We start from the raw sequence: 26,882 nt of genomic DNA, 5'->3' as shown, positions 1-26,882 counted from the left end.
ATACAAAAATGTTATGTTTTAATGCCAATGACAACCATTTCTTTAACAATAAAAAACTAAACATATCTTACCTAGTTTCCCCTCACAGACAATAGGTACTGTGGTATCAGGACGGCTCAAGCCAATTGCATTTTCTGCTTTCACACGGAATCTGTAAGTCTTTCCTTCCTCAAGTCCAGTAATGTGGGTTTCATTTCTAGTCACAGTTTTGTGAGTGATCCAGTCTTTTGCGCCTTCCTCTTGGTACTCAACTAAAAATCCTGTGATATCACTTCCACCTGTACGGTCTGGCCAGTCCCACTGAAGCCAGACTTCAGTTTTTTCTGCGTCCACATGATGCAAATTCTTTGGTGGACCAGGTGGATCTAAAAAGGATCAGTTAAAAAAGTTATGATAAGAAACTAGAACATTTACCCTCCATAAAAACAAATATTACAGTACTTACACAGAGGATCAACAGCCTTAATGGGTTTCTTTGCTGAAAGGTATGCACTCCTGCCAAATTGGTTTTCAGCTGCGACACGGAACATATACTGGGTGCCCTCTACTAAGTACAGAGCCATTAAAGTGCGCTTTTTGGAGGAGGCACAGACGGGGATCCACTGGTCAGAAGCCACATCTCTCTTCTCCACCACATAGTTAGAAATAACAGCCCCTCCATCATCCTCCGGCTCTTGCCAGCTGAGATAGGCTGTTTCGCTTGTCACTTCAGAGATGTTCAGATTCCTGGGTGGACTAGGTTTATCTTTGCAAAAAAACAGAAGAACAAACTTAAAAATACACATACACACAAAATACAATTCTCTAATCTGAGGTCAATGATAAGTCAGAGATTTTCAACTGCAATACTTAAGTCATGATTAACACACCTAACACAAGCACAGTGCACATGGCTGACTTTGATCCAGCTGCATTTTCCATGGTTATTGTATAATTGCCACAGTCTGAGCGCTGGCAGTTAAGCATCTGCAATTTGCTCCCATGAACAGTGGTCTCAATGCTGGCTCGTTCAGGGACTTCTGCGTCATTCTTCTTCCATGTGACTTTTGGGATTGGCATGCCCTTAATACGGGCACTGAGAACAATGTCTGTTCCTACCATAGCAAGATGATCACGAGCCATGTTGGCATCAAGCAGCAGCTCAGGAGGCTCTGTTAGAAAGAAATTAAATATGACCTATTAGCATTCAATGCACAAACACATGGAAGTAAAACAAATAATGCAACAAATAAGCTATGAATTTACCCAATCTGTCCTGCACGTTCACATCTTCCTTGACATATGCAGGTTCAGAATTCCCTGCTGCATTTACAACCATGACCCTGAATCTGTACAACTGTCCATCTACAAGATTAGTTACTATGAACTTTGTTTCCGGGCATGATTCTGGAGTCTCATTTGCCTTTGTCCATTCTTCATCGCCGATCTTCTGATACTCAATAAGATATCCAAAGAGTTTTCCCTTGCCATCATGGCGAGGTGGTTGCCAGGACAGACTAACTGAATCTTTAGTCTTGTCAACAACTTCAGGAAGGACAGGAGGGCTTGGGAGGACTGTAAAAATGATGTCAGAAAGTATGAGTTAAGAGTACTGTATTAAAAGTGCACATCTTACCACAGCACAATACTCACCAGTTGGATCTTTGGCAATGACAGGTTTAGATGGTTCACTAGGGTCACCAAGCCCCATTTCATTTTCCGCCATGGCCCGAAATTCATATTCACAGCCTTCTGTGAGATCCTGTATCCTGTACTGAGTGTCTGGATAAATAGGGTCTCGAGTGGCACGTGACCATCTTTTCGATGAGGTCTCCTTCTTCTCCAAGACGTAGTTTGTTATGGGCTTGCCACCATCTCGAGGTCGAGTCCAAATCACAAGTGCTGAGTTCTTGAAAACTTCCTGGACAACAGGAAGCTCAGGTGCACTGGGCACTCCTATGGATAAACATCAGGTGAACCAGTTTATATTTTACGCATATATAGAATCTAGTTTCAATTTGTACTGTTAGACACCTGAAGGAGCTTATACATACTGAAACGGTCTTTGGCCCTCATTTCTTCAGACTCCAGTGCATCACTGATGCCATACATGTTCTCAGCACAGACTCTAATAATGTATTCTTTGCCTTCGATCAGTTTGGGAACTTTGCAGGTTGTCTTTGTGGTTGCAGATGTCACGGACAACCAGATATCCCTACTTGCTTCCTTCTTCTCAACAACATAATTTGAAATTTCACTTCCACCATTATCTAGAGGAGGTTTCCAGGAAATCACCATGTGATCTCTGTGAACTTCCTCAAACTCTACTGGGCCTTCTGGAGGTTGTGGACGATCTGAAAGTATAAGGGTTTTTTTGGTTGTAGGTCAAGTGAAGGACAATAGGATTACTGTTACATAGATGAATTATTTATATAATACTTTATTAAATTTATATAATAAAATTAATAATCATATAATATTATCATATAAATAATAAGCAAACAAAAATAGCAAATACAAAACAAAATATTTACCAACAACTATCACATTACAGATCCCTTTGCGTAAGCCTGTACTGTTCTCCACACGTACGCAGTACCGGCCACTGTGCTCTCGCTTTGCCTTCATGACACAAACACACATTGTTGTTAATGTGTTCTTTAGCTTGGTGTGGCTATCAGCTTTAAGCTCCTTGTCATCTTGGAACCATGTGACTGATGGTGCTGGTTTTCCAGTGTAGCGACCCTGGAGAGCAAAGGACTCCCCGACACGCACAATTAGCTTGTCACGGAAATCAACTTCAATCGACGGGGGTTCTAAAAACACAACAAAAGGTTAATCTTAGCCAGAAATGCAATTGTTACACATTGTTATATATAATGATACATATAATACATATAATTAAATGATTTTGTTATGCTGGTATATTATTGATTTGAGGTTATTTACCAAGCTGGTCCCTGCAGGTGATTGCTTTGGTGCAGAAAGATGGCTTTCCCTGACCAACCTCATTCACTGCACTGACCCGGAATTCATAGGAATCCCCCTCTCGGAGACCATCATATGTAAATTTCCTTCCCATCAGCTTTTCTTTTGTGAGTCTTATGAACTTGTCCTTTCCAACTGAACGAGCTTCCAGAATATACATAGTGACTTCAGAGCCTCCATCGGACTTTGGTGGATTCCAAACCAAGCTGATATAATCCTTTGTGATAGCTGTGACTTCCAACTCCTCAGGACGCTCAGGTGGAGCTAGTTTAGATAAATCAAAGATACTGAGGTTACACTGGGACTGTTTTACAGGTGTATTGTAAAGAATTATGCTTTACTTTAACCATAAATGAATAACTTACAAATTTTTTCCCTGATGATTATTTCTGCAGCAGTTTTCACAAATGGGCCCATTCCAACCACATTTTCAGCTGCGACTCTGAAGAAGTAAGCCTTTCCAGGTACCAGCCCACGGATAACAGCACTCTGCCTGGTGGCCTCATAAAATGCTGGAGTCCAGGTCTTGCGTTCAGCATCACATTTCTCAATGATGAAATTACTAATGGGTGAACCACCATCATTTTCAGGAAAAAACCAGTTTAATTTACAAGAGTCACTGGAGAGATTTTCTGTGGATAGGGGTACACCAACTGGGCCAGGAACATCTATGTGAATAAGAAACAACATATATTTCAAAATAATTCAGTTTCTATTCTCCTCAGGATACATTTCCTAATGGCCTTACTGACATTACTTACCTAACACATCCACAATAACAGCTTTCTTCATTTCACCTGCTTCATTCTTAGCTGTCAAAGTATAAGTGCCTTTATCTTTTCTGGAGCATTTTTTCAGTGTAACAGAAGAGCTAGTTGCAGTGGTTTCAATGACTGCTTCTGGTGGCATTGAGTATCCATCCCTATCCCATGTGATCTGGGGTGCAGGCTTGCCCCAGTAATAGGCCAAGATATTGAATTCACCACCCACATGAATGACCATCCTTTCTTTCACAGAAACATCCAGATCCACCTCAGGAGCAACTGCAAAATTTTGACAGCATTACAGTATTTCAATAAAAATAATTCTATGGAATTGATCACAACTAGAATGCATTATTCCAATAGCTTACTTATCCTGTCTTTGACTTCAATCACATCAGTGACATCACCAGGTTCACCAAAACCAGCGGCATTTAATGCACTGACTCTGAACCTAAAAAATCCAAGCTCCTTCAGTCCAGTCACTGCTAATTTTGTGCCTCTCACTTCCTTATCCATAGCCTTAAAAAGAAAATATTACATTTGACTTAATTTGATTTTGCAGATTAGAGTATAATGAATGGCAGTGATAACTTACCTTTTTCCATTCTTCTTGGCCTTCTTCTTTGTATTCAACAACATATCCAATGATCTTTGATCCACCATCTTTAAGTGGTGGGATCCATTCCAAATAAACTGCCGATTTAGACCAATCAGTTACTTTGGGAGTAGGGGCACCAGGAGGAACTGAAACAAAACAGAGAGTGTGTCAGTCTGGGGACATACTGTATAGTAAACTTTACACTAAAGGATGTAGACCTACCCTTAGACAACAGTACAATAAACTTTATAGCAGAAGTCGGCAACCTGCGGCTTTTTTACCATGTGGCTCATAAAAACATGATTTATCTTTACGATAGTATTATCATAATATGTTAAGACATGAAAATGTGAACACGTCTATTGTTATGAGAAGTACTTGAACTTTTATTTTATTTAAATGCATATATACACATATCACATTAAAAAAACGTATCTCAATCCCCCTTCTTTACCCATTGTGACTCTTTGTAAATCTTGGGTCAGACATTTAGGAGAAAATGGCTCTTTGCTTTAAAAAGGTTGCTGACCTCTGCTCTATAGTAAAGACCATAGATATAGCCACAGAAAACAGTACAATGAACTCTACAATGAAGGCCGCAGACATACCCATAGGGTCTCTGGCAAAGACCGGATCTGATGGCATGCTGGGTGGGCCGCACCCTGCTACATTTATTGGTGTTACACGGAACTGGTACTCTGACCCTTCGATGAGACCCCGCATGTTGTGGGACACGCCAAGGGGCATGATCCGAATGGGGTCACGTGTCACCCTGTTCCACCGTTTCGCGGTTGTCTCTTTGCGTTCCAGCCAGTAACCAGTGACTGGCGATCCACCATCATCTTCTGGCTCTTCCCAGTTGACTGTCATCGACTCATGGGTTACACTTGAAATAGTTGGCTTTTCACATGGCCCAGGGGGTACTTAAAAAAACATACACACAAAATCATCTAATGATTCATTGGTATCAACTATGTCTAACAGCAGGTTAGAGAAGCAGTTTACCATACACTTACAGTAAATATTCCTGGCCTTCTCAGTTTCACTATCTAGAGGATCTCCAACACCATATTTGTTCTGAGCCCGGACCCGGAACACATATTCGTAGCCATTCATCAAGTTCTCCACTGTGTATATGCGTTGTTTGGGTTCACTGGTAACATGAATCCATGTCTTCCTGTTGGCCACCCGCTTCTCAATTACATAGTTGGTGACCTTTGAACCCCCATCATCCTTCGGGGGAAGCCAGGACAAAGAAATCTTGTCAGCAGACACTTCCTCAAATTTTATGGGTGCTGACGGTGCTCCAGGGCGCCCTGAGAAAACACAATTTCGCCTTCACTGAACACACTGTGGTGCATCTATCTTACCATTTCAGTAAATTTATGTGAGATTAATATGTAATGAATGAGAATAAAGGGAATAAAGTATTGCAACTTACCTAACACGTTGAGTCTCATTTCTTTGGAGGCAATCCCGAGGTTGTTCTTGGCTGTGATGGTATATAAGCCAGTGTCTGCTCTGGTTCCCTGCTGGATCAGCAATGTGCAGCTACTGTCTGACACCAGTTTGTTGATATGTTCGTCATATTGCACATCAGCTTTATCATCAGCCCGATGTGGTGGGGCCTTCTGCCACATGATGGTGGGGAAAGGGCAACCCCTAATTTTAGCAACTATGCTGATGTCATTCCCCTGTTCCACTTCCATGAATTCATCAAGCTCAATAGAAGGTGTACCTTAAATAATAATAATAATAAATATATATATATATATATATTAAAACACAAGGTATCTACCATTTTGTTGTGAATAAAGAGGAACTTTATAAACTTTCAAATTTACTTACATGTTTGGTCTTTGACAGTGACTGGTCCAGCGGTGGAGGATGGTTTGCTAGAACCAGCATCATTCACAGCCTTGACACGGAACTCATATTCCCCTCCTTCGTTGAGGTCTTCAACCTTGAAAGTGGTCTCCTCAATGTCACGCCTGTTGCATTGTCTCCAGGTCTCCTTTTGTGTCCCAGAGGCATCCCAGTAGAGACGCTCAACATTGTAGTGTGTTACAGGGGCACCGCCATCATTCTTGGGTGCCTTCCATGTCAGAGTTACTGTGCTCTTGGTCACCTCCCTGATCTTAACTCTTGTAGGAGCATCCGGAGGATCTAAATAAAATATAGAAAGCTGAATTACGTATTATAAACAAACCTCTTAAGAATGTTCTCAAATTCTTTTTTCCAAATTGTATCAATGCAATTATATATCTCACGGATGGGGTCCCTGGCTGTTGTCCTCTGGATGGTGTCAATGTGCGGCCCAAGGCCAAGGTTGTTCTCTGCACGGATGCGGAACAGGTAATCCTGACCAGCAATGAGATCTGGCACCACAAAGGACTGAGTGGCACATGCTGGGTTCACTTTTGTCCAGGCCTTTCCCTCCACTGTTTTCTTCTCAATAAAGTAACTCATAATTCTCATACCACCATCATTGACAGGAGGTTTCCAGGTAAGTCTGCATGAGCCTCTTGTGATATCACTAACTTTAATTTCCCTTGGTGGTCCAGGCAAATCTAAAAAATATGTATTATCAACATTTAGGAACACAGGCAACAGAAACAATTTTTTTGATGTATCCATGACAATTTGTCCCCCCCCCCCACTCACCAATGACGTTAACTCTGACTTTAACAACTTTCTGACCAGCTTTGTTTTCAGCTGTGATGATGTACCTGCCAGAATGACTTAACTTACTCTCTGGGATGATTAAAGTTGATGTGGTGTCAGTCGATTGAACCTAAATATGAAAAGAGAGGATATTAATAAAGAAATGTGCACTGCTATCCATAAAATAATGCATACAATATGCTCAACAAAAATAAAGTCTACCTCTGAATCCATTGAAAGTGTATGAATATCATTCTTCTTCTCAGTCTTTGTAGCACCTTCAAACTCCCATCTAACTTTGGGAACAGGTCTTCCCTGGATAACTACTGGGATTCTGATGGTAGATCCAGCCCGGCAGGACAACAGATCTTGGGAACTGACATCTAGTGTGACAACTGGATCCTCTGTGAACCAGAAACAACACAAGTAAGCAACTCAAGAAGGAAGGAAATGGTGACAGTGCTTTTTAGATGAAAAATCATATAGATACTACCTTGGATGTCCTGGACAACCACAGCATTAGATCTGGCACTGGGGTCAGATTCACCAACAGCATTGACCGCAATAATCCTGAACCTGCATTCTTTGTTCTCTTCAAGATTTGGCACAGTAAATTGGGTGGTAAGGCTCATCTTGTCTGGCTCATTCAACCTCTTCCACTCTGTTGCGCCCTCGTCCTGAATCTCAATGACATAGCCTTGAATGGGGCTGCCACCATCTTTATCTGGTGCACTCCAGACAAGTGTGACACTGTCACTAGTTTTGGTTGCAACTTCAGGTGATGATGGTGTACCAGGAACATCTAAAGAATAAAGCAAAGGGTTACAAATTATACCATCAATAATAGCCTTGTAAGGTTATAGTTTCCTTCTGTCTAATGTCTGTATGCATCATACCTTACTGTTATTGGCCTGTGTAGACAGTTATACAGATATACACAAGGGGCATCTGCATGTTATGCGGACTTACTGCGTGGATCAATCGCAAATGCAAATTCAGTTGCTTCACTGTGGGGCCCAATGCCAGCAGCATTGCAGGCCATGACACGGAACTGATACTCGATGCCCTCAATGAGCCGCAGGACGTTGAATTCCAGACCTTTCACTGCTGGCTTAGTGACTGGGGCCCTGTTCACACGACTCCAGTAAACAGCTCCACGCTCTCTCTTCTCCAACCAATAGCCTTGGACGGTAGAACCACCGTTGTCCTTGGGGGGCTCCCACCGTACCAGCATGGAATTCCGAGTACGTGAAACGATCCGGGCATTTAACGGTGGACCAGGAAAGCCAAACGGATCCTTCAGAACAACTTTCTCAGACTCACAGCCATCACTTATTCCATACTTGTTTTCGGCTCGGATTCTGAATTGGTAAGTTCCGTTGGGTTCAAGTTTGGAAATCTTTAAGAAAAAATATTACGTATGACATTAATATCAAGACACAATAACATAATTTCCATCCATTGATTTTTTGTATCTGCTTGTATGGAATATTATACCTGGACTCAAATAACATTTTGAGGGATAGCCAACATGGATTTAGGAGAGGTAGATCCTGTTTAACAAATCTGTTCGAGTTTTTTGAGGAAGCTACTCAGGAAGTTGATGATAAGAAGGACTATGATGTCATCTACTTAGATTTCCAAAAGGCTTTTGATGTTGTCCCCCACAAGAGGCTCTTACTTAAACTCTAAGCGACTGGTATTTTAGGAACTGTAGCGACCTGGGTTGATAACTGGTTAACAGATAGGAAGCAGCGAGTAGTTATAAGAGGTACAATATCACAGTTGGCCTGCGTTCATAGTGGGGTGCCGAAGGGTTCAATTTTAGGACCACTATTGTTCCTAATTTACATAAATGATATAGACACCAATATATACAGTAAACTGGTAAAATTTGCAGATAACACCAAGGTGGGTGGTGTAGCAAATACTGAACTAGCGGCTCAGCAGCTACAGCGGGATCTTGATTTAATTAGTGACTGGGCCGATACCTGGCAGATGAAATTTAACATAGACAAATGTAAGGTACCTCATGTAGGGAGCAGAAATATAAAGTACAGGTATTTTATGGGACCTACTGAAATAAAGGTAGCTGATTATGAGAAAGACCTTGGTGTGTATGTTGATGCTTCCATGTCTCATTCTCGCCAGTGCGGGGAAGCAATAAAAAAGGCCAATAGGATGTTGGGGTATATCTCCAGGTGTGTGGAGTTTAAGTCAAGGGAGGTAATGCTAAGATTATACAATTCCTTGGTGAGACCTCACCTAGAATATTGTGTGCAGGTTTGGTCACCATATCTTAAAAAGGACATTGCGGCCTTAGAAAAGGGCCACAAGAATGATTCCTGGTCTTAGAGTAATGTCATACGAGGAAAAGTTAGTTGAGCTAAATCTGTTCAGCCTCAAGCAAAGGAGACTGAGGGGGGACATGATCCAGGTCTATAAGATTCTAACAGGTTTGGATGCTGTTCAACCAAATAGTTACTTCAGCATTAGTTCAAATACAAGAACTAGTGGCCATAGGTGGAAATTAGCGGGAGAACATTTCAAACTGGATTTAAGGAAGCACTTCTTTACACAGCGTATAGTCAGAGTATGGAATAGTCTTCCTGATAACTTAGTGCAAGCTGAATCCTTGGGTTCCTTTAAATCAGAGCTAGATAAGATTTTAACAACTCTGAGCTATTAGTTAAGTTCTCCCCAAGTGAGCTCGATGGGCCGAATGGCCTCCTCTCGTTTGTATAGTTCTTATGTTCTTAAGTTCTTAACACATAGTGAATGTAATCCTTAGGACAAGACTACAAAGATGTAACATGTAACCTCTAGAGAATGAAGACCAATTACTGCTGCAGGATGTAACCAAAATAAGTGTTTCTGCATGTAATGTTAGCCTCAATGCTTTTGCATCTGTATTTTATTTTAATGCTGGTTGTATAAATATGTGCCTTAGTGAGCTCTGCAGCTTATTACTATGTTGAAGGCCAAAGAATATACAGTGTATTGGCCCGAATATAAAACATATTTTTTCTTAAAATATTTCTGAAAAAGTGGTGTTGTGTTATATTCGGGGTCTAGACAAAAAAGGTAATACATGGCACCAAATACAATATTTTTTAACAAGTGTTTTGACTTCCCGTAATATAGGTTTGCCGTAAGATTTCAAGCATGAGCATGAAAGTCAAAAAGCGTGTCACACCAGATACGTGAGAGTTGCCCCCCTAGCAAGCATGTGTTTAGCATGTATCCCTAAGTGTTGTGTAAATTGTTGGCTTCCCTGGCTGTGCCACTGCTAGTATTAAACTGATAATGGCTGTTAATAAAGATAGTAAAATTCATTCACTGTCGTATAATTTATTAATATGGCTCAACCTTTAACCGCAATATGTTTTTTTACCCTCTTCATTTGGGTCTGCTGCATCTAAAACATTCTCCACCTTCAAGGGTTTGTGGAGTTTGTAATACTCATTACCTAACCCACCAGAATAATACATTTGCTGTTTCATACTTGTAATCCAGTTGCCTGTGACTGCTTTTTAAGCTGGTTAACTTACATGTTTTTTTTTCCAAATAAAATTTTTTTTCTTTATAAAGGTAAAATTTATTCCGAAACCTTCTTTCTAAAAATAGTTCCCAAAAAGTAGGAGGGTCATCTTATAATCAGGGTTGTCTTAAATTTGGGCCAATGTGGTAATTGGCTCTGTAGCAACATGTGGCCAGCTGAAACTGCCAAAGACTACTACTGTTCAATATTGAATAAATACGTGGGTTCGCACGATACTTTCAGGGCATCTTGCCTGGGACTTTTTCATAGCGTCCTTAGACAGTTTTTGGGCCCTGTGCCATGAGTATACAAAACATTGTGAAGGCCATTTTTGCTATGATTGTGTTTTCAGAAAGAAATTATTGGCAACCCTACCATATAGGGGTGGGGAAGTAATTGGACTCCAAAAAGACTAGTAATGGTAAGACATATAGGGCCGAGGAATACCAGAGCCCGGGAAAGGGAGTCACAATGATAGCAATTGGTCCAGAGAAAATGATGCCTGGGACATCCTCTGTGATGAATATCTTGATAAGAAATATGAAAAGTGTATAAAAATCTGTGTAATTCACCATGGGGCACTCTCCTACAAGGTGTCCAGTCTTGAATGTAATCTACATGCATTAGGGCTGGGCGATATATCGGGTTTTTATGATATATCAATATACTTTCATACAAGATATATGATGAGACAATATAGTTTATATCGATATAGTTTGTTGCTTTAAAATTATATTCCCCTTTTCTCGTGCTTGAAGAACCGCCCATGGATCTATCCTACCTTGTGTTGGAGTTATGACTTATTTCTGCGTTTTCAATGTTCATACATTTTAAATATTTTATTAAATTCATTGACCACACTTTACTGTCAGCATCATGCTGATTTACTATGCTGTATGTCGAATTACCTGACATGTTTTAACACGTAATCTTATAAGGTATTTCAGACTCACAATGCCTGCTTACATTACATTAGTTCATATTTTTTAGACAAGTTACGTATTTATTTTTTGGATTATCCACTCTCAGTTTCAGCCCATAAAAATGACAATAACATTCTCGGTAAGGTAGCACCAATCGATAGATATATCTGTCAAAATGCTGTAAGGTAGGACAAATTTTTGAGCCATTTTTTCATGTACATGTACAGCTGTCTGTAAATAAATTGCCCGTGTGACACTGAGGACATTTGGCTCTGACTTGGAACATAAGAACATAAGAAATTTACAAACGAGAGGAGGCCATTCGGCCCATCAAGCTCATTTGGGGAGAACTTAGCTAATAGCTAAGAGTTGTTAAAATCTTATCTAGCTCTGATTTAAAGGAACCCATGGTTTTAGCTTCCACTACAATAGCAGGAAGACTATTCCATACTCTGACTACACGCTGTGTAAAGAAGTGCTTCTTCAAATTTGTTTTAAAATGTTCTCCCGCTAATTTCCACTTATGGCCACGAGTTCTAGTATTTAGACTAATATTGAAATAGTCATTTGGCTGAACAGCATCCAGACCCGTTAGAATCTTATAGACCTGAATCATATCCCCCCTTAGTCTCCTTTTGTCACACCCCGCTCCGTACGATCCTAATGTGTGCCACGCCCACCTCGTTACCTCGTGTTCAGCCCTAATCGTGATCACCTGTGTCCTGTTATTTCTGGTTTGTCTCTTGTATTTAGTCCTAGTCTCAATCAGTCTTGTCAGACTTGTCATTGTATTGTTTGGATGTTTGTCCCCGTTAGCCTTCCCTCCGTGAATAAAATCCCGTTTGTCCGCATTTACGGCTCCGACCTCCTGCCTTACCCGCTCGCTCACCCCGAATCCTGACACCTTTGCTCAAGGCTGAACAGATTCAGTTCCGCTAACCTCTCCTCGTAAGACATTCCTCTAAGACCAGGAATCATTCTCGTAGCTCTTCGTTGCACCTTTTCTAAGGCAGCAATGTCCTTCTTGAGGTATGGTGACCAAACCTGCACACAGTATTCTAGGTGGGGTCTTACCAAGGAATTATATAAGTGTAACATCACCTCCCTTGACTTAAACTCCACACATCTAGAGATATAACCCAACATTCTGTTCGCCTTTTTTATTGCTTCCCCACATTGGCGAGAGTGGGACATGGAAGCATCAACATACATACCGAGATCTTTCTCGTAATCAGCTACCTTTATTTCAGTGGAACCCATAAAATATCTGTACTGTATATTTCTGCTCCCTGCATGGATTACCTTACATTTATCTGTGTTAAATTTCATCTGCCAAGTATCAGCCCATTTGCTAATTAAATCCAGATCCCGTTGAAGCCTCTCTGCTGCTAGATTAGTATCTGCTACCCCGCCCACCTTAGTGTCGTCTGCAAATTTAACCAGTTTACTGTATGTATTCGTGTCAATATCATTAATGTAAATTAGGAACAATAGTGGTCCTAAAATTGAACCCTGCGGTACCCCACTATAAACGGAGGCCCACTGTGACATAGTGCCTCTAATAACTACTCGCTGCTTCCTATCAGTTAGCCAGTTTTTGATCCAAGCTGCCACAGTTCCTAAAATTCCTGCAGCTTTAAGCTTTAACAAGAGCCGTTTGTGGGGGACAACATCAAAGGCTTTCTGGAAATCTAAGTAAATCACATCATAGGCCTTTTTGTGATCAATTTCACTTGTAGCTTCCTCAAAGAAGCAGGATCTACCTCTCCTAAATCCATGTTGGCTATCCTTTATAATGTTATTTGCATCTAGGTAATCTACCATTTTCACTTGAATTATAGCTTCCATTATTTTTCCAGTAATGCAAGTTAAACTGATTGGCCTATAGTTTGCTGGATTACTTCTATCCCCTTTTTTGAATATGGGTGTTATATTAGCATGCTTCCAATCTGATGGTACCACACCCGCAGATAACGATTTCTGGAATATTAAAGTCAAAGGTTGGCTAATAATATCCCTCATCTCTTTCAAGACTAAAGGTAAGATGCCATCAGGCCCCTGCGATTTATTTATTTTGAGTTTAGCTAGGCTTAGTATCACATCAACCTCAGTTATACATATATTGGTCATAGACGATGCTGTATTCGTATTAATTGGTGGTAAGTTACTTGTGTTCTCTATTGTGAACACCCTTGAAAAATAATCATTAAACTCATTTACCATATCTATTTCGTTATCAATTATAAGGCCCTTACTATCCTGCAAATTAGTGATTTCAGCTTTTAGTGCTCTCTTGGAGTTAAAATATTGGAAGAAACCTTTACTGTCATGCTTAGCCTCCAATGCAATTTTTCTTTCTACATCCCTCTTTGATAGCCTAATGTCATTTTTTAACTCTGCCTGTAGACTTAGATACTCCTGCTTGATTTTGAAATCATTAGTTATTTTCCAGTTGTGGAACAGAGCCCTTTTCCTCCTGACTTTATTCTTAATTTCCTTAGTAAACCACCTTGGTTGTCGTTTCCTAGATTTAGTTTTGCTGGAAACAGGTATGAAGTCCTCTTGCACTTGCAACAATGTGCTTTTGAAAAATTCCCATGCCTCTTCAACTGTTTTGCTATTTAACTCTGTCCAGTTTACAGTTTCTAATTTCCGTCTCATACCATTAAAGTTAGCCTTCCTAACATTGTATACCTTTAATTTAGACTTTGCTCTTCGGACACTAAAATTAACCTCGAATTTAACCATGTTATGATCACTACCATACAATGGGTCTAAAACCTCTAATTTTCCAATCCTATCCTGGTTATTACAAAAAACGAGATCAAGAAGGGCTTCTCCCCTGGTAGGAGTATTAACAAACTGAGTAAAAAAACAATCCTGTACTAATTCCACCATCTCAAGTTCATTTACAGAAGAGCCAGAGACTGTGTCCCACTGTATCCCAGGTAAATTAAAATCACCCATAACCACCACATCATATTTATTACTCATAATCCTGATATCATCATATAATATTCTGCTTTCCTCTACAGATACATTAGGTGCCCTATAACAAACCCCGACAATTAGGCCATTTGAATCTTTAGCATCAAGTTTGATCCATACAGCTTCTGAATTTTTATTTTTATCAGTGAGATCCCTTGCCTGCAAGTTTTCTTTTACGTATACTGCAACACCACCTCCCTTCTTGCCTATCCGGTCTCTACGGAACAACGTACAGTATAACCATCCATATTATATTCATCACCATCATTGTCACTCATCCATGTTTCAGTTATTCCTATAATGTCGTAATTGTCTGAAGAAATTAAAGCCTCTAAGTCATTAATTTTGTTTCTAATACTCCTAGCATTCAAATACAGACCACTAATGGTAGGCCTTTTACAGTGTCTACTTTTAATATTTATTTGGGCTTTCCGTCTCTCCCCACATAAATTCTTAACTGACCTCCCTGCCCCCCCAATCCCTAGTTTAAACATTCCTCAACTATTCTGCACATACGCCTCCCCAATACACTGGTTCCCCTATGGTTCAGATGCAACCCGTCCGGCTTGAACAGGTCCCACCTGTTCCAGAAGGTCTTCCAGTGCCCCATAAACCTGAACCCCTCTTTCCTACACCACCATTTTAGCCACGCATTTAATCCCCTTATCTCAGCTAATTTTGCCTGACTTGCACGTGGCACGGGAAGTATTCCAGAGAATACCACCGTGGATGTTCTGCTTCTAAGCTTATCCGCGACTTCTATAAATTTATCTTGCAGAACAGCCCTTCTGCCCTTTCCTATGTCATTGGTGCCAACATGCACCACGACCACTGGATCCACCCCGGCTGGGGCCAAAAGCCTGTCCACTCGATCTGGAAGGTCCCCTACCTGGGCACCAGGCAGGCAAGACACCGTACGGGACCCTCTATCACGGGTGCACACATAACTATCTACACCTCTTATAATTGAATCCCCTACTACCACAACCTCCCTCCTACTGGGGTTAGGTGGCTCCTTGGTGCCCAAGGACCCACCTGCCTCCCCAGTCTCTTCCGGCTGTAAAGCTGGAAGCACCTGAAAGCGGTTAGAAACCGTTACTTCAGGTGATGCCGCCTCTGTGAACTGTGTACGCCCTTTTCTACGTCTACGACCTACGTTCACCCAGCTCTCTCGACCTACCTGTTCATCATTCTCCCCCCTCCCCGCTTGTGACGTACACATAGTCTCCCTAGAAGGCGTATTAACTCTCTCCTTTAACTCATTGCTATGCTGGATGAGAGCCAGTCGCTCCTCTAGGTCACGAACCTGGACCATGAGTGAGTCAACTAACCCACATCGCTCGCAGACGAAGTCCGACTGGACGCAATCATCCAGAAGGGCAAACATCTTGCAAACACAACACTGAGCTGGCCCCATAATTACCTAACTCACTATGTCCCCGTCCTTTACTCCCAGCCCAGTATATTAATAGAGAATATTTAAACTTCTAGTTGATCTAATTAACGTATAGTTAAAACAAAGTGCCGAGTACACTAAAACACTAAATTAACACTTGCGTTAAATCGGTACTTTATTCTAAATTATCCGGCAACGTCAGCGATAACAACCTTTAAATTTAAGTTTTAAAATAACCAAATTTACAATTACTTACCCGAGATTAACTTCCTGCTGAACCATGTTTAGCTAAACTAAAGCGAAGTTGCTCTAAGGAGGCCAAAAAACCACAAAAACCCTCTCAAAGCAGGCTACTGCCGGAGCGGGAAAAAAAGTGAAAAATGTCCTCCCGGCCCCGACCAGTGACCGAGCAAAGCTCCGGAGCAACTGACCTTTTAGAGTTAATGTTACCGATGTTCGATAATATTACCCGCGGGTGTTTGATGCGAAGGACGCAAACAGAAACGCCACTCGCGCCCGCAGCTGTCGGTAACACTCACAAGGACAGACAAGTACACACGTAAAAATCAGAGTAAAAAATGAAAACAACAACAACCAACAACAACCACCCACGTAACCGTGCTGGCACACAAACGCTCAAATATACTTCACAGATAATTCAAATCAAATCAACCCTGTATACAGTGGTACCTCAGAACTGGAAATGAATCCATTCAGAACTCCAGATCGAATCCTAAAAAGTTCGAGTTCTGATCGAATTTTCCCCATAAGAAATAATGGAAAACCAATTAATTGGTAACTAGAATTACACCAAAATATGTTTTTTTTTAGCATTTAAACACAAAATGAACCGGACAAAACAAGAAAAGCATATACTGTACTAAACACATATAAGCAAATTTATCAAATCAGTAATTTTTAAAGTACGAAAATAAATGTATCCAAACAATGTGTAAAATTAAAAAAAACTGTGTCATGCCCCGATCGTCCGCTCCTTCCGTGTGCCACGCCCCCTCGTTAACTCCGTGTGGAATCCCTGTGTGATCAGCTGTTTCTGGTTGTTGTCATTAGTCCTCTGTATTTAGTCCACGTTTCAGTTGGTTTCCCCAGTCCGGTCATTGTATTGTCCGTCTGCGTTTTGCCTGCCTTACCTGTAATTAAACCCCGTATTCCCCGATACCCTGACGTCTGTGCCTTTGTCTCCGTTCCGTCCCCGCTGGGCATGACAATATTATTATAATTAAATGTATTAATGGTTTATTATTAATATTGAAATAATTCATAAGTATTCTTTAAAATGTATTTTATTATATAATAATTACTGTTACTGTCTATCATTGTCTAAATGTATTTTTACCCTTTGTTTCCGCTGAGAGACGTGCAGCGTGACTCATTTCTCTGCTCGTACAAGTTATCTTAGGTCGGCGTTCACGGTTTAACTTCTGAGATTCAGATCGATTTCTAGGTAATTTTTTTTCGAACCGGTTCGTTCGACTTTTAAGAAATTTGAGTTGTAATGAGTTCGAGAACTGAGGTACCACTGTATTTGTTATTACTTTATAGGAAAACAATATTGAGATATATATCGTATATCGCGGTTTAGCTAAAAATATTGAGATATGATTTTTGGTCCAAAAATAATTTTTATTGTATTTTTTTGTATGTACTTATTTTGCAGTCATGGTAAAACTTACCGCATATCGCCTGTCAATAACACAGCTGGTGACATCCTCCCAATCTGACTTCTTCTTGCTGGCATCCCTCTTATCAATGATATAGTTCGTCATGTCACTGCTTCCATTATCTTCTGGTGCATCCCAGGTGAGATAGCAGGATTCAGCTTTGATATCAGATACTACAATGTTTCGTGGTGGCAAGGGGCAGTCTATAAAAGAACAGTAAAACAGAAGTTATATTGCCTTTTGAGTAAACTGTAAAATGAATACTACCTTCTGGAAAGTCTTACCGTATATGATAACCCTTATGTTCTGAATAGCCGTGCCATGGGAGTTGGAGGCAGAAAGAGTGTAGAAGCCTTTATCCATTCTTCCTGTTGCTGGCATGCTTAACTTAGTTGTAACTTTCATCCGTTGCACCTCCTCTGTTTTGATCAAAACGATTTCACTTGGTTGCTCAATGACCACCCCATCTTTGAGCCATTCAATCTTGGGCAATGGGAGACCAGTCACCTCCGCAGAAATTTCAGTGGGATCGCCATTCTTCACAATAAGGGTATTTCCCTTGATCTGTTTCAGCAGTGTCACTAATGGACCAACTGTAACAAAAAGTAACATTTTATATCACAAGCTAAGTATATTTGAAGTTTTACTGCTCAAAATCAATGTGGTACAAACCTTCATCATCTTGAATCGTGGTAGTGAGTTCTTGTGAGGGTTCACCATTCCCAACCTCATTAACTGCCTTTACACGGAAGTCATATGTTTCATATTCTTTGAGGTTTTCTATTGTTAAAACAGTGTCCCTGCACATCTGATGGTTTGCAATCTCAAACTCTCCTCCATCTTGTCTTCTTTTCTCAACATAGTATCCATGAATAGGACTTCCCCCATCACTACGAGGTGGATTCCAGGATAAAGTAACTGATGACTTGGTCCTTTCAGTGTAATGGAATCTGTCAGGGGCAGATGGGGTACCTTTTATATAAAAGAGAAAAAAAAACATTAATTTTATGTTTTATTTCCAGTTGTAATTCAAATACAAAACATAGAAAATATTACCTATTGGATCCACAGCAAGAATAGGACCCAGATCACATGGGGGTCCATTGCCATACTTGTTCTTTGCCACAACTCGGAACATGTACTCCTCTCCTTCAAGCAGCCCAACAATCTCACATTTACTTGTAGAAGTTTCAAGAGGCTGTCTAAATATATGCATTTTTGCATCTTTCCTTTCAACAACATAGCCAATGATATCACTTCCACCATTGTCAATAGGATCGGCCCAGCTCATTAAAATCATCCTTTTGGTTACAACCACAGGCTTCAGATCCAGCACAGGCCCTGGGACATCTGGTAGGAAGAAAAAATTCTCCTTTAAAAAAAGCCAAAATAAAAGATAAACATGTGACAGAGAACACTACCATTTACGCACCCATGACATCCACTCTTGTTTCTGCAGTAGTGGTTCCACTTGCGTTTGTGCCAGTAACCTTGTACTTGCCATAATCTGTCCTCAAGGCATCCTTGATCATAAGTACGCTGGTCTTTCCTTCGGTTTCTATGACAACACGCTCTTTGTCCAGCTCCCCATCCTCTTTTACCCACTGCACCTCAGGGGTTGGCCGGCCCGTAATGTGAGCAATCAGCCTTAGTGATTCCCCAGCCCGGATAATGACACCGTTTTTCACAGTCAAGTCAAAATCAACATTTGGAGTCTCTGTTGAAGTGAATGAATAACCACAAATATCAAATGTACTTTCAGCAAGTCTAGCAATTAATTCTATACTTCTGACTCTAAGCAAGTCAAAAATTTACTTACAAATTTAATTCTGTGGAAGACAAGAATAACTCAAAAAAACACAAAGAAGTATATTGATGAACTTTACCAGTGCCAATCATATAGGACTAATTTCTCTTGCACTAGAAAAAAACATTACCAAACCCTGATGGAAGGAACCATAAAGGTTGAAACTGTAAGCTTTAAAGGTTGCTGCCAACTGTCTACCAAAATAAGATAAGACGAACTTGAAAGTGGTGGTCTTACACCACTTTAAAATGGATTACCTTGAGGTTCTTTTACTGTGACAGTATCAGTCAGGCCAGGAACTCCTTCACCGGCATCATTGACAGCCATGACACGCACAATGTAATCAGCTCCCTCTGTGAGCCCTGTTAGAGTAAACTTGCGGTCTTTGCAGAGCCTTTCTGTTGATCGGGACCAGACTTTTTCTCCTACCACAGTTTTCTCAACATGATACCCAAGAATGTCTCCACCACCATTGAACAAGGGAGGGTCCCATCGCACATCAATGGTAGAGTTAGTTGTGTCAACAATACTTGGAACAGGTGGACCAGGTTGTACTATGGATACAGAAATGACAATTAACATTTCTGCACACAAAAAATGGTTAATTATGATTTTCTTTCTTGTTAGAACCACATCTGACTTACAGATAGGGTCTTGTGCAATACTGGGGTCTGTAGGGACACTGAAGTTTCCAGAACCAGCTAAGTTCTCAGCACAGACTCGGAATACATAGGTCAAGCCTTCCATGAGACCTTCAGCCCTGACTTCCAAAGAATTAAGCAGGCTGCGGTTCACCCTGGTCCAGTTTTTGCTGCTAATTTCTTTTCTCTCTATCCAGTATCCCAGGATGGGACTACCATTATCTTTAGGCTCATGCCAAGTGACTAACATGCTGTTAGCAGTAACATCCACAATTTTTGGCATGTTGGGGGCCTCAGGTGGTTCTATGAAAGAAAAATGCAGGTCATCATTGGTATTTAAAACAAAGCAATTATCAGTCTCTAAAGCCTAATGTCTTACAATTCCTTACCAAACTCATTTTTAGCCAAAAGTTTTGTCGAGTAACAAGGAGGTCCAGGACCAAATTTATTTTCCCCAGTGACTCGGAAGATGTACTCCTTCCCTTCAATGAGATTAGTCACGGGAACAGTGCAGCCCTTCACAGCTGAGGATATGTTGACCCATCCAGTGTCATCCTTTGTGGCGTCTTTTTTCTCCACGATGTAGTTAAGGATTTCACTGCCACCGTTATCCACAGGTGGATCCCACTTACAAACAACAGAAGTGTTTCTGATATCTTCAAAGGCAAAATTCACTGGTTTTCCAGGTTTATCTGTAAATGAAAATAGGTTACACTTTAATGGCAACGTGGTTAAATTTTTTCTTGTACTGTATATGCCACAGAAAATGTTAAAAACGGATGCTATAAATATAATAATAATTATTATCCATCCATTGTCCAACCTGCTTATCCTACTGGGTCGCGGGGGGTCTGGAGCCTATCCTGGAAGCAATGGGCACGAGGCAGGGAACAACCCCGGAGGGGGACCAGCCCATCACACACCATTCACTCACACATGCACACCTAAGGGCAATTTAGCAACCCCAATTAGCCTCAGCATGTCTTTGGACTGTGGGGGGAAACCGGAGTACCCGGAGGAAAACACACGATGATACGGGGAGAACATGCAAACTCCACACACATGTGACCCAAGCGGAGACTTGAACCCAGGTCCCAGAGGTGTGAGGTAACAGTGCTAACCACTGCACCACCATGCCGCCCCCAATTATTATTATTAATAATGATAATATAAATATAATAGCAGCGATAAACAATGTTCCAATTCAAGTAAAAATGAAGCAGAAAAACCTTACCAAGCACATTGACGTCACAGGACGCAGTTGCAGAGCCATGGGCATTCTCGACCTTAATGACGAACTTTCCATGGTCTTTCCTTATGGAGTCACGTATCATTATACTGGTTTCACCCCTCTGGCTGAGGTCAAAGGAAAGGCGCTCCTCAATGGATGGATGGTAGGGTTCCTCTGGCTCAAGAGGAGCACCTTTCACCTTCCTTCTTATAACTGGCTTATCTGGCTTCCTCCTTCCAGTCTCTGGTTTGAGCACCTCGTCATTCCTGAACCACGATACCATTGGGTACGGGGACCCAGAGATGCGAGCATCTATCTTGATCTCATCACCAGATTTGACACTCAGGCCATACAGCATGCTTCCTTTGAGGGAGACCTTGGGTGGATCTGTAATCAAATCAAAGTGCTTTTATATTATCAGAGAATGTACCCATTCAAGAAATATGGGTAACACTTTTCTTAAAGCATTCATATAAATGCATTATAGGTAATGTACCTTCATAATGCATTATGATGCACTCATTTACTAATTCTATTAGTAATACAGCTATAAATATTTATAAAAAGGCATGTATTACAGCTATGTTTATTATTATGAATTATGAATGCTCTATGAAGCTGTCATCTATAATACACTATATATATATATATATATATATATATATACATACATATGCCTTCATAATGCTTATAATGGTCAATAAAAGTATAAGGATGCTTTGTACAGCTGTCTTTATAATATTTTATGAATGCATTATTAATAATGATTTCTTTAAGTTGAGTGTTACTGACTAATCTTCTGTCCCACCTGAATATCTGCAAAAGAGACAAGAAATATATAATGCACCCCCAGCTGTCAGTTTTGCCCATGCATTCTTGATAGGTGCTTTAACCCTTAGAACCCGACAAACACAAAATGCATTGATTTTCACACCCATTAATCTCAGGCTCGTAACTTTGGATAGATTTAACGCATAGAATCAAGAGAACTTATTCAATCCTCGTTGCAACGTTGTGTGCTAAAGTATTCCAGAGTCATCTTGTGTGGAATGAGGCATATATTTTAAACATTTTCCACAAAAAAGCACTCCTAATAATAATAATAATAATAATAGTAATATTTATTCACAAAAGTTTGTATATGTATGTTTGGTTGGTGTCGAGCTCTGGCAAAAGAGTTGAAATAGAACGCACTTATTGTGTAAGTGGAACACCTCCCACTTGTAAACACAATGACTTGCTACAGCCATAGCATATATAGGTGGAAAAACGATAGTGATAAACATTCAGCATTTGACTCTAAAACTGTCTGTTATGTCTGTGTTTATCCAGCGGATCATAAACTAAGCAGTGCTAAACCACGCATTGCTGTTCATCAGATAACTTCAACAAGTTATCAAATGGATACAAAGTCAAAGATATTCATTTCTGCCTGGCACTAACCATGTATCCCTTCACAATACTAAGTCATAGAAAGGTCCCCAATGAAACCTCTGCATTCCCATATCATAGGTACTCTAATCTCAACATTTATAATACATATGGTACCTTGGTTTGCGAGCATAATTTGTTCCAGAAATGTGCTGTTGTGCCGCACGTGGGACGCGGAGCTGAGACTGAGTAGCGGCAGTCAGGAAATCGGGGAACACGGGGTTTAATAAAAAGGGCAGGCAAGAAAACACGCAGTGACATGACAATGACCGGACTGGGGGAAACAAACTGAAACACGGACTAAATACAGAGGACTAATGACAGCAACCAGAAACAGCTCATCACACAGGGATCCCACACAAGGTTAACGAGGGGACGTTGTACATGTAAGGAGCGGACGATCGGGGCAGGACACGTGCTTGTAATCCAAAGAACTCGTATATCAAAGCGAATTTTCCCATAAGAAATAATCGAAACTCAGATGATTCATTCCACCACCCAAAAATGTTCATATAAGAACATAAGAACTATACAAACGAGAGGAGGCCATTCGGCCCATCGAGCTCGCTTGGGGAAAACTTAAGTAATAGCTCAGAGTTGCTAAAATCTTATCTAGCTCTGATTTAAAGGAACCCAATGATTCAGTTTGCACTATGTTATCAGGAAGACTATTCCATACTCTGACTACACGCTGTGTAAAGAAGTGCTTCCTTAAATCCAGTTTGAAATGTTCTCCGGCTAATTTACACCTATGGCCACGAGTTCTTGTATTTGAACTAATGCTGAAGTAACTATTCGGTTGAACAGCATCCAAACATGTTAGAATCTTATAGACCTGGATCATGTCCCCCCTCAGTCTCCTTTGCTTGAGGCTGAACAGATTTAGCTCAACTAACCTTTCCTCGTATGACATTCCTCTAAGACTAGGAATCATTCTTGTGGCCCTTTTCTAAGGCCGCAATGTCCTTTTTAAGATATGGTGACTAAACCTGCACACAATATTCTAGGTGAGGTCTCACCAAGGAATTGTATAATCTTAGCATTACCTCCCTTGACTTAAACTCCACACACCTGGAGATATACCCCAACATCCTATTGGCCTTTTTTATTGCTTCCCCGCACTGGCGAGAATGAGACATGGAAGCATCAACATACACACCAAGGTCTTTCTCATAATCAGCTACCTTTATTTCAGTAGGTCCCATAAAATACCTGTACTTTATATTTCTGCTCCCTACAGGTACCTTACATTTGTCTATGTTAAATTTCATCTGCCAGGTATCGGCCCAGTCACTAATTAAATCAAGATCCCGCTGTAGCTGCTGAGCCGCTAGTTCAGTATCTGCTACACCACCCACCTTGGTGTCATCTGCAAATTTCACCAGTTTACTGTATATATTGGTGTCTATATCATTTATGTAAAATAGGAACAATAGTGTTCCTAAAATTGAACCCTGCGGTACCCCACTATGAACGCAGGCCCACTGTGACATTGTGCCTCTTATAACTACTCGCTGCTTCCTACGTATCTGTTAACCAGTTATCAATCCAGGTCGCTACAGTTCCTAAAATACCTGTCGCTTTGAGTTTAAGTAAGAGCCTCTTGTGGGGGACAACATCAAAAACCTTTTGGAAATCTAAGCAGATTACGTCATAGGCCTTCTTATCATCAACTTCCTGAGTAGTTTCCTCAAAAAACTCCAACAGATTTGTTAAACAGGATCTACCTCTCCTAAATCATGCTGGCTATCCCTCAAAATGTTATTTGAGTCCAGGTAATCTACCATTTTCTCTTTGATTATAGCTTCCATAACTTTACCAGTTATACAAGTTAGACTGATTGGCCTATAGTTTGACAAATTACTTCTATCCCCTTTTTTGAAAATGGACGTTATGTTGGCATGCTTCCAATCAGAAGGTACCACACCTTCAGATAAGGATTTTTGAAACAGTAAAGTTAAGGGTCGGCAAATAATATCCCTCATCTCTTTTAGGTAAGATGCCATCAGGGCCCTGTGATTTATTTATTTTGAGCTTAGCTAGGCTTTGCAAAACATCAGCTTCAGTTATATATATATTAGTTTTAGACGATGCTGGATTAGTAATAAGAACTGGTAAGTTACTAGTGTCCTCAACAGTGAATACCCGTGCAAAACTATCATTGAACTCATTTACTATATCAATGTCATTTTCAATTATAAGACCCTTACTATCCTGCAGATTAGTAATTTCAGCTTTTAGAGCTCTTTTCGAGTTAAAATACTGGAAGAAACTTTTAACGTCATCCTTAGCCTCCAATGTGATCTTCCTTTCGATATTCCTTTTAGCTCGTCTAATGTCATTTTTTAACTCAGCCTGTAGATTTAGATACTCTTGCTTTATTCTGTCATCATCAGTTATTTTCCATTTCTGGAACAAAGCCCTTTTCCTCCTTACTTTATACTTTATTTCCCTAGTAAACCACCTAGGTTGCAATTTCCTAGATTTATTCTTGCTGGAAACAGGTATGAAGTCCTCTTGCACTTGCAATAATGTGCTTTTAAAAAATTCCCATGCCTCTTCAACAGTTTTGTTATTTAACTCCATCCAGTTCACAGTTTCATAAGAACATAAGAAATTTACAAACGAGAGGAGGCCATTCGGCCCATCAAGCTCGTTTGGGGAGAACTTAGCTAATAGCTCAGAGTTGTTAAAATCTTATCTAGCTCTGATTTAAAGGAACCCATGGTTTTAGCTTCCACTACAATAGCAGGAAGACTATTCCATACTCTGACTACACGCTAATAACTAGTTATTAGCTAGTTTTAATCTCATACAATTGAAGTTAGCCTTCCTAACATTATATATTTTTGATTTGGACTTTGCTCTTCGGGCACTAAACTTAACCTCAAATTTAACCATGTTATGATCGCTACTGTCAAATGGTTCTAAAACGTCTAATTTACCAATGGTTATTTACTGGTTATTAGAGAAAAGATCAAGAATGGCATCTCCCCTGGTAGGGGTGTTAACAAACTGAGTAAAAAACAATCCTGTACTAATTCCACCATCTCCAGTTCATTTTCAGAAGAGCCAGCGACAATGTCCCACTGCATCCCCGGTAGATTAAAATCACCCATAACTACCACATCATTTTTATTGCTCATAATCCTAATATCACTGTATAACAATCTGCTTTCCTCGGCAGCTACATTAGGTGCTCTGTAACAAACACCGACAATTAGGCTATTTGAGTTTTTAGCATCTAATTTTACCCATATAGCTTCCGTAGTTTTACTTATATCAGTAAGCTCCCTTGCCTGCAAGTTTTCCTTTACATAAACTGCAACACCACCTCCCTTCTTACCTATACGGTCTTTACGGAACAACGTGTAACCATCCATATTATATTCTTGTCCATCCTTTCTCTCAACCACGTTTCAGTTATTCCTATAATATCATAAGAGTCCGATGAGATAAAAGCCTCTAAATCATGAATTTTATTCCTAATACTCCTGGCGTTTAAATACAGACAACAAAGGGTAGGCCTATTACGGTGCCCACTTATAATATGATTTTTTGAGGCTTTCCGTTTCCCCCCACTTACATACTTAACTAACCTCCCTGCCCCCCCAATCCCTAGTTTAAACATTCCTCAACTACTCTACAAATACGCCTTCCCAGTACACTGGTTCCCCTCCGGTTCAGATGCAACCCATCCGGCTTGAACAGGTCCCACCTGTTCCAGAAGGTCCTCCAGTGCCCCATAAATGCCCATAACGTCCATTTTCAAAAAAGGGGATAGAAGTAATTTGTCAAACTATAGGCCAATCAGTCTAACTTGTATAACTGGTAAAGTTATGGAGGCTATAATCAAAGAGAAAATGGTAGATTACCTGGACTCAAATAACATTTTGAGGGATAGCCAGCATGGATTTAGGAGAGATCCTGTTTAACAAATCTGTTGGAGATTTTTGAGGAAGCTACTCAGGAAGTTGATGATAAGAAGGCCTATGATGTCATCTACTTAGATTTCCAAAAGGCTTTTGATGTTGTTCCCCACAAGAGGCTCTCACTTAAACTCAAAACGACAGGTATTTTAGGAACTGTAGCGACCTGGATTGATAACTGGTTAATGGATAGGAAGCAGCGAGTAGTTATAAGAGGCTCAATGTCACAGCGGGCCTGCGTTCATAGTGGGGTACCGCAGGGTTCAATTTTAGGTCCACTTTTGTTCCTAATTTACATAAATGATATAGACACCAATATA

The 26,882-nt window shown here is 40.4% G+C and overlaps 1 protein-coding gene across 2 annotated transcripts in view; it reads right to left on the bottom strand.

Moving 5' to 3' along the window:
• LOC111852999 (titin-like) overlaps nt 1-26,882 on the bottom strand; it is a 131,161-nt gene that overhangs the window by 66,980 nt on the left and 37,299 nt on the right. For both annotated transcript variants that reach the window (XM_023829413.2, XM_023829414.2), the window contains exons 50-79: nt 21,206-21,589; nt 20,361-20,663; nt 19,975-20,274; nt 19,588-19,884; nt 18,956-19,240; nt 18,580-18,873; nt 18,196-18,495; nt 17,808-18,116; nt 17,536-17,726; nt 7,963-8,392; nt 7,487-7,795; nt 7,216-7,397; nt 6,994-7,123; nt 6,600-6,899; nt 6,178-6,495; nt 5,771-6,067; nt 5,346-5,645; nt 4,938-5,252; nt 4,327-4,475; nt 4,100-4,250; nt 3,729-4,010; nt 3,333-3,635; nt 2,929-3,231; nt 2,514-2,795; nt 2,034-2,333; nt 1,633-1,935; nt 1,246-1,554; nt 870-1,151; nt 446-745; nt 72-365 (exon numbers count right to left, since the gene is read on the bottom strand). In XM_023829413.2, the coding sequence (XP_023685181.2) occupies nt 72-365; nt 446-745; nt 870-1,151; nt 1,246-1,554; nt 1,633-1,935; nt 2,034-2,333; nt 2,514-2,795; nt 2,929-3,231; nt 3,333-3,635; nt 3,729-4,010; nt 4,100-4,250; nt 4,327-4,475; nt 4,938-5,252; nt 5,346-5,645; nt 5,771-6,067; nt 6,178-6,495; nt 6,600-6,899; nt 6,994-7,123; nt 7,216-7,397; nt 7,487-7,795; nt 7,963-8,392; nt 17,536-17,726; nt 17,808-18,116; nt 18,196-18,495; nt 18,580-18,873; nt 18,956-19,240; nt 19,588-19,884; nt 19,975-20,274; nt 20,361-20,663; nt 21,206-21,589 (8,502 nt within the window). The remainder of the gene's footprint in view (nt 1-71; nt 366-445; nt 746-869; nt 1,152-1,245; nt 1,555-1,632; nt 1,936-2,033; nt 2,334-2,513; nt 2,796-2,928; nt 3,232-3,332; nt 3,636-3,728; nt 4,011-4,099; nt 4,251-4,326; nt 4,476-4,937; nt 5,253-5,345; nt 5,646-5,770; nt 6,068-6,177; nt 6,496-6,599; nt 6,900-6,993; nt 7,124-7,215; nt 7,398-7,486; nt 7,796-7,962; nt 8,393-17,535; nt 17,727-17,807; nt 18,117-18,195; nt 18,496-18,579; nt 18,874-18,955; nt 19,241-19,587; nt 19,885-19,974; nt 20,275-20,360; nt 20,664-21,205; nt 21,590-26,882) is intronic.

Source organism: Paramormyrops kingsleyae, chromosome 1, assembly GCF_048594095.1.
Source record: "Paramormyrops kingsleyae isolate MSU_618 chromosome 1, PKINGS_0.4, whole genome shotgun sequence".
NCBI classification, from domain to species: Eukaryota; Metazoa; Chordata; class Actinopteri; order Osteoglossiformes; family Mormyridae; genus Paramormyrops; species Paramormyrops kingsleyae.
Note: the sequence above shows the minus strand (reverse complement) of the source record. Positions and strands in the feature narration are given on the sequence as shown.